At 51.3% G+C, this 14,076-nt stretch overlaps 1 protein-coding gene across 1 annotated transcript in view; it reads left to right on the top strand.

Annotated features, from left to right (window-relative positions):
- Window positions 1-6,456: 6,456 nt before the first annotated feature.
- Window positions 6,457-14,076, top strand: part of Ranbp3 (RAN binding protein 3) — a 39,745-nt gene continuing 32,125 nt past the window's right edge. Inside the window, exon 1 of the mRNA XM_051139944.1 lies at window positions 6,457-6,618. Coding sequence (XP_050995901.1) covers window positions 6,597-6,618 — 22 coding nt within the window. The 5' untranslated portion in view covers window positions 6,457-6,596. The remainder of the gene's footprint in view (window positions 6,619-14,076) is intronic.

A 14,076-nucleotide genomic window follows, 5' to 3' on the forward strand; every position in this document is an offset into this window, starting at 1 on the left:
TGCTTGCATCTGCCTCCTAGGTTCTGGATTTCAGTTATGTGTCTGGCACCTATTTTAAGTGACAGGGCAAAGACCCCTGAGTCACTCTGCAAGGCCCATAAAACAGCCAAGAAAGCATCATACTGATGAGAGTTCACAGGGTCAGAGGCAGGACATATCACACACACACACACACACACACACACTAGGGAGACAGAGGCTGTGTTGTAGGCACATGTCCATGTTCCCAGGAGTTGGAATCCGAAACACAAGGATTACTGCCAACTCCAGGCAGCCTGAGCTATGTACTGACACAGTCTTTCAAACAAACCCAAAAGGACACTGGGTGTGGCGATGACTTCTGTTAGCCTAGCTCTCTGGAGTTAGAGGCATCCTCAGCTACAAAGCCATCTTAAGGCTAGCCTGGGCTACATGAGATCCTACCTCAGATTTTTTTGTTTCAAGACAGGGTTTCTCTGTGTAGCCTTGGTTGTCCAGGACTCGCTTTGTAGACCAGGCTGGCCTCAAACTCATAGAGATGCACTTGCCTCTGCCTCCCAAGTGCTGGGATTAAAGGTGTGCTTTAATCCCAGGCTCTCTGCCTGCTTCCCTAGTGCTGGGATTAAAGGCATGTTCCACCACGCCTGGCTCCCAAAGACTTTTATAATTAAACATGACAGTGAGAGTGTTGCTGTGTTTGTGGCTAGTCACTGCCAATCTCAGCTCTGGTAGGCTTGCTGAGATGACATACATGCTTCCGTGTATGGCTTTGCCTTGGATGCTGGAGTGTCAAATTAGGTCCTCATGCCTGCATAACTCCGGTGTTACAGGATATTTGATCCCAGTGTGACTCCTGAGATTGTGAACTGGTTGGGGGTTTTTTGTTTTGTTTTGTTCTATTGTTTTGTTTTTCTTTCTTTCTTTTTTTTTTTTAGACATTGTTTCTCTCTGTAGCCTTGACTGTCTTGAAAACTCTTTGTAAACCAGGCTGGCCTTAACCCCACAGAGATCCACCTGTCTCTGCCTCCCATGTGTGCGTGTGCCACCACTCCCGGCTAGAGATTGTGGACTGTAAAAACTCGTCTTTTTTTTTTTTTTTTTTTTGGTTTTTCGAGACAGGGTTTCTCTGTGTAGCCTTGGCCATCCTGATCCTGGACTCACTTTGTAGACCAGGCTGGCCTCGAACTCACAGTGATCTGCCTGCCTCTGCCTCCCGAGTGCTGGGCTTAAAGGCGTGCGCCACCACGCCCGGCTAAAAACTCGTCTTTGATCCCATCTGATCCCTGAGATTGTGAATTGTAAAAGCCTGTCTTTTGTTTAGAGTGGTTGAGCCCTAACACACACCTTCAATTCAAGAGCTTTCTATATACAGGACTTAATAAAGTTAACCCTAGGTCAAGAGGCAGAGCAAGAAACCAGCTGACAGGGACCAAAGAGTAGGAAGGATTTTGGGTTGAGGGGGATTTAAAACAGAGTAAAGGGCTGGAGAGATGGCTAAGCAGATAGGAGCACTGTCTGCTCTTCCAGAGGTCCTGAGTTCAATCCCCAGCAACCACATGGTGGCCCACAACCATCTCTACTGGAATCTGATGCCCTCTTCTGGCCTGCAGGTGTATATGCAGATGGAGCACTCATACGTAAAATAAATAAATAAAAATTTAAAAAACAAAAACAAAAAACAACACCCCCAAAAAACCCAGTAGAGTATAGCTGGGCATGGTGGTGCTTGCCTTTGATCCTAGCACTCAGGAGGCAGAGGTAGGCAGATCAGATTGCTGTGAGTTCAAGGCCAGTCTGGTCTACAAAAGCGAGTCCAGGATCCTGTCTCGAAAAACAAAACAAAAAAAGAAACAAAAAAAGAAAGAAAGAAAGAAAAAGAAAGACAGCATGTAGAAATAGAAAGAGCTCCTGGGCTTTTGGGTTTTAGCTCTTAGCTCTTTAGGTCTTGAGCTCCTTGGCTCCTTGGCTCCTTGGCCTTCAGTTTTTGGGCTAGTGTTGGGGGATGGTCTGATGTATTTTGATGCCAATTACCGATTGTTGTCTCTGTGGCCCACTTTTTGTTTAATAAAAAGCCATCCCACCTGGGCCTTTCCATCAGGACCTGAAAGACCCCCGAAGGGAGACCCTCACTTAAGCCTCGGGATGGCGCGCACCCAAAGACACACAAACGACCGTGTTGCTGTAAACACATGAGGCAGTTTATTGGCAGAGCTCCGGGTCGACACGTATCTCACGCAGGAGGCAGGGGGGTCGACCCAGAAGCCTAGGGGTTTGGGGTTTATATGGACAAAGGTCGGGGGGAGCGGGAAGTTTTGGCGTGGCCACACACGATTGGTTGTTTCAAACATTTGAACATCAGCAAATTGCGTAGGCAGATCTGGGGTAAGGTCAGACTTAATCACACGGGAATAGTCCTTGGTTCCTGTTTTTCTCGGAACCTGAGGGTAGATGTTTATCTGAGCTAACGACACATCTGGTTAAACTCAAACCTGGAACATTGTGTGCGGGCCTCAAGGGGGGATTAAGTAAGCACCATAAGATCGAATGAGGGGTCTTAGCTCATGACTCACTCAACCATGTCCGGTACCTGTTTCTCTCAGGAATTTGTCCTTGTGTACCCTCCCTATCTTTTACGGCTAGCCGGTCCCTGGGACACTCAATAGGCCTTTGTCTCCTAGCTCCGCATTCTTTGTGACTTATCATCTGGGACCTTGGGCTAGCATACCTGCCGACCTGCACTTATGAGTTAGAGAGCTCTGCTGTTCTGGTTGCTTTAATGCTAATTAAAAATTTTCCCTTTCAGACCTAAGCCGAGTAGGAAGGTCAGCTGGGTATTTTCTCTGCCTCTCTGAGCCTGCAGGTTTCCAGTCCAGCATCTGGCCCCTGAGTCTTTATTGGTAAAATAGAACACTTAGGATTTTCATTTAAAACAACACACTGGAAAAAACAACAACAACAACAACAACAACACACTGGCAGAGCCGCCGTAGCCCTCAAGTTACATTTCATACAGGTTTTGCTTGATTTTCTTTCTTTCTTTCTTTTTATTAACTCCCTTCTACCCCTCCCCCCCCCAATGTGGTTAAAACATAAACATTCTGAGCCTAAAACCAGGATTAGCCCACAGGTCCCAAGGTCATATCCTCATCCAGATCTTAACAAAGGAGCAAAAAGAGCTGAGATCTGGTTGTGGTTTGATTTTAGTTTTTCTTTCTTTTTTTTTTGTTTTTTGTTTTTTTTTTGTTTTGAGACAGGGTTTCTCGGATAGTCCTGCCTGTTATGGACTAGCTGGCCTTGAACTCACAGAGATCCACCTGCTTCTGCCTCCCAAGTGCTGGGATTAAAGGCTTGCGCCACCACACCCAGCCAGGGGCTGTGATTTGAATAAGAACGTCCTCCATAGGCTCATGTATTTGAATGCTTAGTCAGTACGGAGTGGAACTATTTGAAGACTAAGAGGTATGGCCTTGTTGGAGGAAGTGGGCCCACAGCAGGCCCAGATCCCCCCTCCAACCTGGTGGTCAGGATGGAGGTCTCAGCGACTTCTCCAGGACCATGTCTGCCATGCTCCCACCATGACGATGATGATGGACTCTGAACCTGTAAGCAAGCTCCAATCAAATGTCTTCTTTTGCTGGGTGTTGTGGTGGTGGCGGCGGCGGCAGCACCAGCGGTGGCACACGTCTTTAATCCCAGCACTTGGAAAGCAGAGGCAGGTGGATCTCTGTGAGTTCGAGGCCAACTTGGTCTACAAAGTGAGTCCTGGACAGGCAAGATAACACAGAGAAACCTTGTCTCAACCCCACCCCCCAAAAGAGTTGCCTTGCTCATGGTATGTGTTTTCACAGTAATAGGACACCGACTAAGACAGACCCCATCCCAGATGAAGACCTGAGGCAGAAACCAAAGACAGGATCAGCAAGCACAAATGTCCTGAGGCTGAAATAAGTTTGCTGAGCTCTAGAGACCAGTGTGGCTTGTCGTCCTGATTCTGTGGGTGAAGAGCAAGAAGGGAAGGGGTAACAAAGTGGGCCCAGCTCAGATACAAGTACTTGGTAAAGGCATGCCATGGCGGTTATGTTTCATATTCTTACTTTAGATTTCCAAAAGATTCCTGAGCCTGCTACTGTGCATGGGATGGAGCCTAGAGAGCCCGAAGAATCAAATGAAGGAGGGCAAAGAAATGGGGGGCAGTTTGGAAACAGACAGTGAGAAGGGCCTCACATTTCAACTGTGTTCAGATCACAAGTGGGGCATGAGAAAAGACTTGTGTGAGAGCAGGTGATGTTTATCCCCCTTAGAAGTCCAATCACTGTGTGGGGGAGATTTGTTGTTAACCAGCTGAAAAGCATCCTTGAACAAATTCTGAGAGGAGGTATAAAAACGAGCCAAAAACTGGAGGCAGGGCCTTTGGAGACTTGGGATAGTTTGGGCTGTTCATCGCACCACTTCGAGACACTCCTAGAGAGAACCACTGGAGGGAAGGCTTCAGGACTCTGGCCTCCGGCTGAGATTCTGGGTTCGGTTTGCTCCAGGTTCCAATAGAAGAAATCCTGCTGATTACACCAGGAGAATCGTTCCTCGGAACTGAGATCCTTAGGGTTTCATTGTTGTATTCTTTAATCTCCTTTTCCTATTGTTTCGGTTAGTTGGGTTATAAGTAACCCTTGGTTAATAAATTTGCAATAAAATATATTTGTTAAGAAAATTGAGCCTACAAGAAGTGATTTCAGAACCACCCCTTTTCAACATAATCATGAGCTCAAGGCGCCATTTACAGAGTTGGGAGAGTAACTCAGTATCAGGGCCCCCCCTCCCAGAATCCCCCAGTGAGAGGGCTGGAGGCATGGTCATGGGTGGAGCTTGGGTACCTTACAAACATGCTGGAAACATCTGGGTTCCATCTTTAGTACTGTAAAAGCAAAAACACAAAGCCAAGACTTAGTAGTAAGAGCACTTGCTACTCTTTCAGAGGACTGGATTTGGTTCTCAGCATCCATATAGTTAGTTGGCTTACAACGATCATGCGCAGTCCAGTTCAGGACATCCAACATGCTTTTTTGGCCTTTGCAGGCACTGCACACACGTTAAGGCATGATACTGGTACATACAAACACATCTTTTGTTTTATTTTTGGTTTTTTTAATTTTAATTTTTAAAAAGGATTTATGTATTATTATGTATACAGAGCATTGCCTGCATGTACACCTGCAAGCCAGAGGAGGGCATCAGATCACATTATAGATGGTTGTGAGCTACCGTGTGGTTGCTGGGAATTGAACTCACGACCTCTGGAAGAGCAGTCAGTGCTCTTAACCTCTGAGCCATCTCTCCAGCCCTTATTTTTCTTTTTTGTTTTTCGAGACAGGGTTTCTCTGTGTAGCCTTGGCCATCCTGGACTCACTTTGTAGACCAGGCTGGCCTCGAAACTCACAGCGATCCGCCTGCCTCTGCCTCCCGAGTGCTGGGATTAAAGGCGTGCGCCACCACGCCCGGCTTATTTTTCATTTTTTAAGCCACAGTTTCTCTGTGTAACTGTCCTTGAACTCCCTCTGTAGACCAGGCTGGCCTCAAACTCAGAGGCCACCTGCCTCTGCCTCCCCAGTGCTAGGATTAAAGGCGTGAGCCATCACACCGAGCCCATTCCCACATTGTCACACAGGCTCCAGGGAAGTGGATGAGCCCGTTTTACCGATGTAACCTTGATGTCCAGCTTTTTTGTTCTTTTTATCTTTTGAGATAGTCTCATATGTAGTTCGTAGCTTGCCTGATGGTCTCAAACAGAGAGCCTTCTTGCATCTGCCTCCTGAGTGCCACCATGCCCAGCCTAATGCCCAGGGAGGTTGAGTCTGGTTTGTTTTGTTTGTTTTTGTTTTTCGAGACAGGGTTTCTCTGTGTATAGACTTGCTTTGTAGAAGGCTGGCCTTCAACTAACAAGAGATCCGCCTGCCTCTGCCTCCCAAGTGCAGGGATTAAAGGCGTGCACCACCACGCCCGGCGGGGACTTGAGTCTTTACTTGGACAGCCTGCGTCTAAAGTCGGTAGGTGGCGGGTAGTGGAGGACCTCTGACTTTGCCTCTTCCTCCAACCAACCCGGTCGGCCTTAGGAAAGCTGTGCGAAAGGAACTGACTTCTGATTCAGAGAAACTGAGGCCTTGAGGTACAGGGTTTTACTCCTGCATGCAAGACGAATCATTTAAAAGTCAGCCTCGGCTCACGCCAGAGAAACAGAGAAAGTAGGAGGATGGAAGTCTGGACCGCAAGCAGCGGTAAGTTTCCCGTGCGCACGCGCGACACTCGGGCGCCTCCCTCCCTCCCCCCCTCTTCCATACCACCCTGCTAAAGCTGGAACCTCAGGCCCACAGGCGAACTTGTGCTGCCTGTGCGCATGCGTGCCGTGGTAGCCACGCCCCTCCCTCCGCGGGCGGGAAGAGGAGGCGGGCGGAGGACCGTTAGTGCGCAGGCGCGCGGCCGGAGCGCGAGCCGGTGCGAGCTGCCCTCCTTCTCGCCCCGGCGTCGTCTGGTGGGATGCGCAGGCGCAGGAAGTCTTCCAGCAGAAAGCAGGCCGAGCCCGGGGGCCGGGCGCGGGGCCTTGTGGGAGGGCTTAAGGAAGTAAAATGGCGGACCTGGCGAACGAAGGTAGGGGAGGCGCCGTCTGGGGCCAGCTGGCGGCGGGCGGGAGCGGGGCGAGAGGTCGAGGGAGCCCCAGAGTTGAAGGGTGAGTGCCTCGGACTGTGGGAGTCCGGCCTCATCCGGTCTGGGTACCCAACGGGCCCCCCCACCATGGCGTCCGGTCCCCGGCCCGGTTCCTCGCGGCAGCTCCGGCTTCTGCCTCCGCCCGGCCTCGAGGCTCCTCAGCCCTTCCGCGACCGCCACCGAGACCTTCCCGCCTAGCACGCCGCCCCGGGAGCCCAACGGGCCTGAGACGCGGCCCCGGCGACCTCGGGTGGGGTGAGACCTCCGGGCCTGCTCGCGGGCCCAGCGCGCCACGCTCCCTTCCCCGCCCCCCTCGCCTGGGGCCCGGGCCTCGGTCTTCGGCCTAGCCGCAGGCCCGGCTGTCCTTCATCTGGCGACGTCTTCGGCCACCCCGACCTGCGGCTTGCACCCTGAGGTCTGCTCTAATCCGAACTGGCCACCACTATTCCCGCCATTGGCCTTTTGAGGTGCACCTGATGTCTCTCATTTAGGCCTGACCACCTGAAAGTCCTAATAACTTCTCCGTGTCCCGTTTCTTATTTTTTTTTTTTTAATTCTTATTTTTGACCCCGTGATAACCCTCCCCTGTGGAGTCTGACATACCATTTGAGTGGTTTGAATTTGGGAAACCGGCTACCCAGTGCCGCAGAACCTGCACCTCTTTTCCCACCGGTCTCCCCCCAAGTCCTTTGGGTTGCAGCTCATGTTCCCTAATCTGGGCTTGGCCATCCGATCTGCAGGTCCTAATTCAGTGGTTCCCAACCTTCCTAATGCTGCGACCCTTTAATACAGTTCCTCATATTGTGGCGATGCCCCTCCCAACCATAAAATTATTGCCATCGCTGCTTCATAACAATGATTTTGTTACTGTTGTGGATTGTAATGTAAATAATTTTGAGGTAATCGGTTGCCAAAGGGGTCGCGACCCACAGGTTGAGGACAGTTGTCTTAATTGCTTTTGCCCAGTGAGCTTTCTGTTGTGGGACCCCCGACTCTCCCGCTGCACCCTCTGGGCGATGTAATCCTTTCCCAGTCTCATAGTCAGTCATCCTGCAGCCTGATGCCCTCTGATGTTGTCCCTTGGGGCCTGCTCTAGGGTTTTGGGACTTGAGTTGTCTATTTTTAGCCCTGTCCTTTTCTTCCTGCACAACTACAGGAAGATTATTAGAGGGGACCTGGTTCTCCACCATGCAATATTCCTTCCTGCTGTGGCCTGAGGCTTCTGTGGACAACCCAGGGATGTGGGGTTTTCAGAAGGTGCTCTCAGCCCTGGGAGGGGCTGGGTGATGTGAGGTAGTGTTTACACCTGCAGTGCTTGGTCTTCATCCAGGCCTTGAAAGGTAGGTGTAGGCAAGTCGCTTGAGGGAGGTCAGGGGGCAGAGCTGTGTGAACAAGGGTAGTCTAGGCCCAAACCCCATTCGTGTCTCTTTTACCACATGCCTCTTTTATAAGGAGTCTGAGGCTGGAGGCAGTACAGGGAACAAGGGTTTTTGTTTTTTGTTTTTGATATTCAAGACAGGGTTTCTCTGTGTCACCATGCCTGTCTTGGACTCGCTCTGTAGACCAGGCTGGCCTTGAACTCACAGAGATCCGCCTGCCTCTGCCTCCTGAGTGCTGGGATTAAAGGTGTGTGCCACCACTGTCATGCTTGTGGGTGTGTTTTAAGCCCCATGCTCCCTTTAAAAATTATTAGGTGCCCGCTCCCCTCCCTCTCTGTCTCTGTCTATCTGTCTGTCTGTCTGTCTGTCTCTCTCTCTTTGGAGACAGTCTCATATAGCCCAGGTTGCCTTCAGACTCACTATGTATCTGAAGCTCTTCCTGTCTCCACCTCCCAAGTACATGGGACTGGAGTCATTGAGAGTTCCTTTAGGGTGATAATGTCCTGTCTAAAACAGAATCCCCTCCCCTAAACCACCCATCCTGCAACCTGTCACGATCATCAGTGGGAACTTCTCCTTTAGCCCACACTTTGAAGTGACCATGGGTCCTCTCCCGTTCCCACCGCCACTGCTTTTGGGGGGCTCCCCTCCCCTCTACCTCTTCTCACCCAGTGCTTTAACCAGAAGCTAGAGTACCCTCTTACACAGCCCCGCCCTCCCTGACCTGCTCTGCCGTGCCTTCCTCCCTGCTGGGAGTACTCTTCCCCAGCCGACCCTGGTGGACTGTTCTTGCTACTTACAGGAATTCCCTAGCCACCTGATTTCCTTGGTGGCCACCTTTCCTGTCCCCTCTGCCCTGCTTTATTTTCCCATTGCAGCTGTCAGTCAGTAGGCTAGGTCATGCTGTGCTGGAGCAGAAGCACTGCCAGGGCAGGAGTTCTCCTCCTCCATCACTGGTGGGCCCTGCTCCAGAGCAGTGCTTGGCACAGGCCGCCCAGGAGCTGTGCCATGAAGAAGGAACCAGGGAAGGAGGTTGTGGGAGAGGTTCTCAACGGAAGGGGCCTTGGAGTACAGTTTACATTTGCTCTCCACTGGAGCTCAGTGTTTTTTTGTGGTACCCACATACTGTCTACTGTAAATTGTCCACGTGGGGTGGGGAAATGTTTGTTACTGAAAGTTGTACCTAGGAAGGTCTGTGCTTACCTACTGTGCCGCATTCCGCGCCCCCCCCCCCAACTAGTTCCATCAGAGTTGGGTTCAGGAGGGCAAGTTTTTGTGCCTCAGACCCATCATTTCTGAATCAATCACTTTGTTTCTAGAACACTTCATACTTGGGTGTGTTCCCAGCAGGGTGTTTGATATCTTGTCACCTTTGTAAAGTAGGTGTGTGATACTGGTTATTCTTTCAAGGTGGGGTCATGTAATCCACACTGGCCTTGAACTCCTGCTCCTCCTGCCTCCACTTTCTAGTGTTGGGCTGACAAGTTTGTGGCTGATGCTGGGGATGGGGCCCAAGGCTTCCATGCTTTTCACAGAGCTATCACTCAGCCCTGTTGCTTGTGTGTTTTTGAACCTTTGAAAGTACCCACCCTAGCCAGGCGCGGTGGTGCACACCTTTAATCCCAGAACGCCAGAGGCAGAGGCAGGCAGATCTCTGTGAGTTGGAGGACAGCCTGGTCTACAGAATGAGCCCAGGGCAGCCACGGCTATACACAAGCTGCCAGTGAGCTCATCTTGGACACACCCTGCCCCCCCCCCAAAAAGTACCCACCCCATAGCCATGAATTCCCTCAGGCTGTAGCTCCTGCCTTTCCATGCCCAGATTCTAAATCTCCACCTTCCCTCCCAGGCTCCCCTCTATCCATTTCATAACTGCCCTGGCCTATCCCATTTCAGGCATTTTGAGGTATTGGCTGTCTGACATAACTGGGCATTCAGAGTTACCTCACCCCTCCAACTAGCCCTCTTCAGCCCATAGATGATTGATTTCCATTCATTAAGGTGCAAGGTAGCCCCAGACCTCCAGACTCTTGGTTCCCTGCACTGCCAAGGGTAGACCAGGGTGTAGAACCCTGTTCTGTGAAGCTCAGGTGAGGTGCACCCTGGTCACATAAGGAAGCATCCTCAGTTGTGGTCCAGTGCTGTATCCTGCAGGCTCCCGTTGCCATGGTGATCTCAGAAGGACCAGCAGCTCTCACTGCCCTTCTGTGGAACTTCTGTAGTTTGTGGCTTTGAGAAAACCCCTTGCATTGCTTCTCTCCTGGGGGGCGGGCTCGAGCACACCTGGAGTCAAGATTGCTCACCCTTGCTCTGCGTCCTGTTTCAGGAGTTCCTCAACAGTGGACAGAAGGAGGAAGGAGAATAGTTGATTGTGGTGGAGGAAGGGAGATAGTACAGAAGAGCAGGACCCAGGGAAAATGGTTCTAACTGAGGTCCTGGTGGGGCTGTGTGTGTAATGGGAACAGGGACCCAGGTAGGGCTGCATAGGGTTGTCCTGTGGATTTTAGGGTTAGCAGCAGTATAGTGGTATGCCCAGGTGGACTTACAAGATGCTAGTAGCACACCCTGTCTTCATGTCCTGCCACAGGGCCATGGCGTCCTAAAATTCTTCCATTCATAGCACCACCTTAGGAGTGGGAGTAGATGCAGAGTTATCTCCCAGATGAGGCCCAGGCATCAGGGATGGTGGGCACAGGGTCTACCCTAGAGCAAGCCAGGCTAGTGCTCTCACTGTGTCCTGAACTGAGGCACACTAGCAAAATGGAAATGCAGATCCTGGCCCCCCATCTCGTAGTGCTCTCTGCCTGTGAGAGTGAGTGCTCACAGCCAGCTTGTGTTCCCACCCTGGACCACCGTTTCAGACATGGACAGGTCAGAGGTTCATTGGGGATAAGAGGTGTTGAATTCTACCTACAGTATTACATGGATGGATGGAAGGGGAGGAAGTAAAGTGTAGAGTGAGCTCTAAGTTGTAGGGGTTACCATTTCATTGAGATGACCATGGCTGAGTGGCTGATGGGAGTCCAGCAGGTACATCTCTGTCCTCTGAATCCTGTCTACCTGTCATTATATGACCCTGTAGCCCAGGGCTTTTCAACATGGGCACCTGGGGCAGGCGCCTTGGTTGTGGAGGATGCTGCCTCTAGGCTTTGCAGGTCCCTGCAGTCAGGTGTCCTGGCCTTAGTTGTGACAACTATGTGGCCTCAGATGTCATCTGTGACCCTCAGAATTGGGATTGGTCCCTGGCCTCTCTTCACTTCCTTTCATGTCTTACATGTCAAGGGAAGAGCACGGGGGCTGTATGCTGGCAGAGATGGATGACAAGTGGTCCTGGGTATGTCTTGGGACCAGGCCCTGTGCTTGACCACAACTCTAGCAGAGGTGTAGTGGTGTCAGAGGGGCTTTGTGACAAGGCTACAGAACCTTTACCCTCTGAAGAAAGTGTTGGTGTGGCAGGAGTCATTGAACTGGTCTGAGAGGGAGTCGGAGTGAGTGGAGGCAGGTGAGCTTGGAGAAACCAGGCCCAGTGGCCCAGGGCTGTCATCCTAGCAGTTGGGAGGCTGAAGTTCAGATCAGCCTGGACTACATGCATAGTGATTTCAAGGCTAGCCCAGAGAACTTAGCTTGACCCTGTTCAAAACAGGAAAAAAGGACAATGCTTGGAGCTAGGCAGTGGTGGCATACACCTTTAATCAATTCCAGCACCGAGGAGACATAGGCAAGCATATCTGGCCTGGTCTACAGCGCAAGTTCCAGGACAGCTAGGGCTACACTGAGAAACCCTGTCTTGAAAAACAGAACAAAACCTATGCTTGCAGGAGGGACAGGGGGGGAAGGGAGTTCAGGCACTGGGTCTGATGAGGCTGGTAGCTCTCCAAGGTACTTACTTCCCAGTCACCATCCAGCACTTTACATCCCAGGTTGATGGCAGTGGTGCAGGCTCCTCCATCTATTTTAAGGGCTTTTGTTTCTGCTGCCTCTGCACAGGCGTTCCTGGGGTCTCCTCAGAGTGTGGTGGAGAGAAGCTTGTAGCTTAAGGTGCTTGCAACCCCTTCCAGTTTACACAGTTTAACCCCCCCCCCCCCCCCCGCCTTCTACTGTGCCCTGGGTTTGCAGTGCTCTCTCAGCACTGGTTACCAGGCTCATGCTGAGACCCATGCCCCTTTTTACAAGCTGCTCATTGGTGAAATACAAGGCCACTTTCTCTGAGATGGTTCCAGAGGACAGGACATTCAGAAAATTAAAAAAAAATTCCAGGAGCCGGGCGTGGTGGCACACCCCTTTAATCCCAACCTGGTCTACAAAGTGAGTCAGGGCAGCCATAACTACACAGAGAAACCCTGATCTCCAAAGGCAGTGTGGACCAACATAGGCAGAAGTCGCTTAACTCAGGGCCAGCAGAGGGGCCATTCTCTCCCAATGAGGCTTCTGTGTGTGTTTAATTAGGAACCGGCCTGAGATTCTGCAATGGCAGAGAAAGCTGCAGGTTTCCAACGTGTCTTGAAACCGAGGAACTGGTCTAGGCCAGCTTGCACATTTGGGGTTTTCTGCGGTTGGGGAACAACTGCTGCTCCCTCTCTAGAGAGACTATGTGCTCTGGACTCTTTAGTGCCTGCCGTGCTTCTTTGTGCTGGCTTGGCTTTTGTCTCTCTTTTACTCAGCTCAGCCTGCTGTGCCCTGGTTGAGTGTTCTCTTAACCCTCTGAGGGTCTGTAGTGGCCGTGGGGCACTATTTCTGTCCTTGTCATGCCAGCACTCAGAGGGCAGCAGCCAGCAGGCTTCACGTATCCAGGATCCCAGGACCACTGCAGGCCTGCAACCTCAATAACCTTCTAGCGCCTGCCAGGTAGCTGGGACAACAGGCCCATTCCTTGGCCTCAGGTACTCGCTCCTTTTTTAGGAAGGGGGGCTTGAGAAAGCGTTTTCTCTGTGTAGTCTTGGCTGTCTTGGAACTTGCTTTGTAGAACTGGCCTTGAACTCAGAGATCTGCCTCCCTCTGCCTTCTGAATGCTGGGATTAAAGGTGTATGCCACCTTTAAGAGTGTTAAGCAAGGCATGGTGGTGCACAACTTTAATCCCAGCACTCGGGAGGCAGAGGCAGGTGGATCGCTGTGTATTCGAGGCCAGCCTGGTCTACAAAGTGAGTCCAGGACAGCTAAAGCTTACACAGGGAGACCCTGTCTCAAAAAACCAACAAAACAAAACAAAGAGTGTACACACACAGAGGCTGGGCTCTGACTCTGGTGAGCACTTGTTTAGCATGTGCAAAGGCCTTGGGTTCACTACCAGCACTAGAATTAGGTCACCTCTTACCCTTTCCTGATGTCCTTAGCCCAGATGAATTCCTGCTTCTCATGGGGCAAGGGCCTTAGTAGCCATTGCCTGGGTCTATGAAGGTAATTGTAGCCTTGAGTCATGCACTGACATGATGATGGGTTCTGCTTCTGAAAAGCTTGAGAGCCAGGGTGGAGCCTGGGTCTGTGCCCTGTCTGCACCTCAGTTCTGCCTGGATCCAGCCACCAGCCATCTGGGAGCTGGTCAGGATGGGAGCCTGTATGGGGTTGGGACAGCCAATCTGAGTGACTGGCCTGTAGAGTGTGGGGATACATGTGGCTCCTGCTGGTTACTACCCTTGTTCTCTCTCCTATATTGGGGCAGGATGGGGCTGTCGATGGGGCTAGTGAAGGATGATTGGTGACTTTTGTGGCCTCTTCTCCCAGGACATCAACCACACCCACTCACTGTCACCAGAAGAATCAATCCCTTAAGTTCACCCTTTTTTTTTTTTTTAAAGACGGAGTTTCTCTATGTGGTATTGGCTGTCCTGGACTAACTCTGTAGACCAGGCTGGCCTCGAAAAACAGAGATCTGCCAGCCTCTGCTGGGTTAAAGGTGTGTGTCAGCACCGCCTGGCCCAGGATCACTCTTGATAGAGAACCAGCAGGTTAGGGGAGACCTGAGCACCCTGTGATGGCTGTGGCAGGGAGAGAGGTATCCAGAAGCTGGGCTCTGCTGGGTGATGC

This window comes from Acomys russatus, chromosome 31, assembly GCF_903995435.1.
Source record: "Acomys russatus chromosome 31, mAcoRus1.1, whole genome shotgun sequence".
NCBI lineage: Eukaryota > Metazoa > Chordata > Mammalia > Rodentia > Muridae > Acomys > Acomys russatus.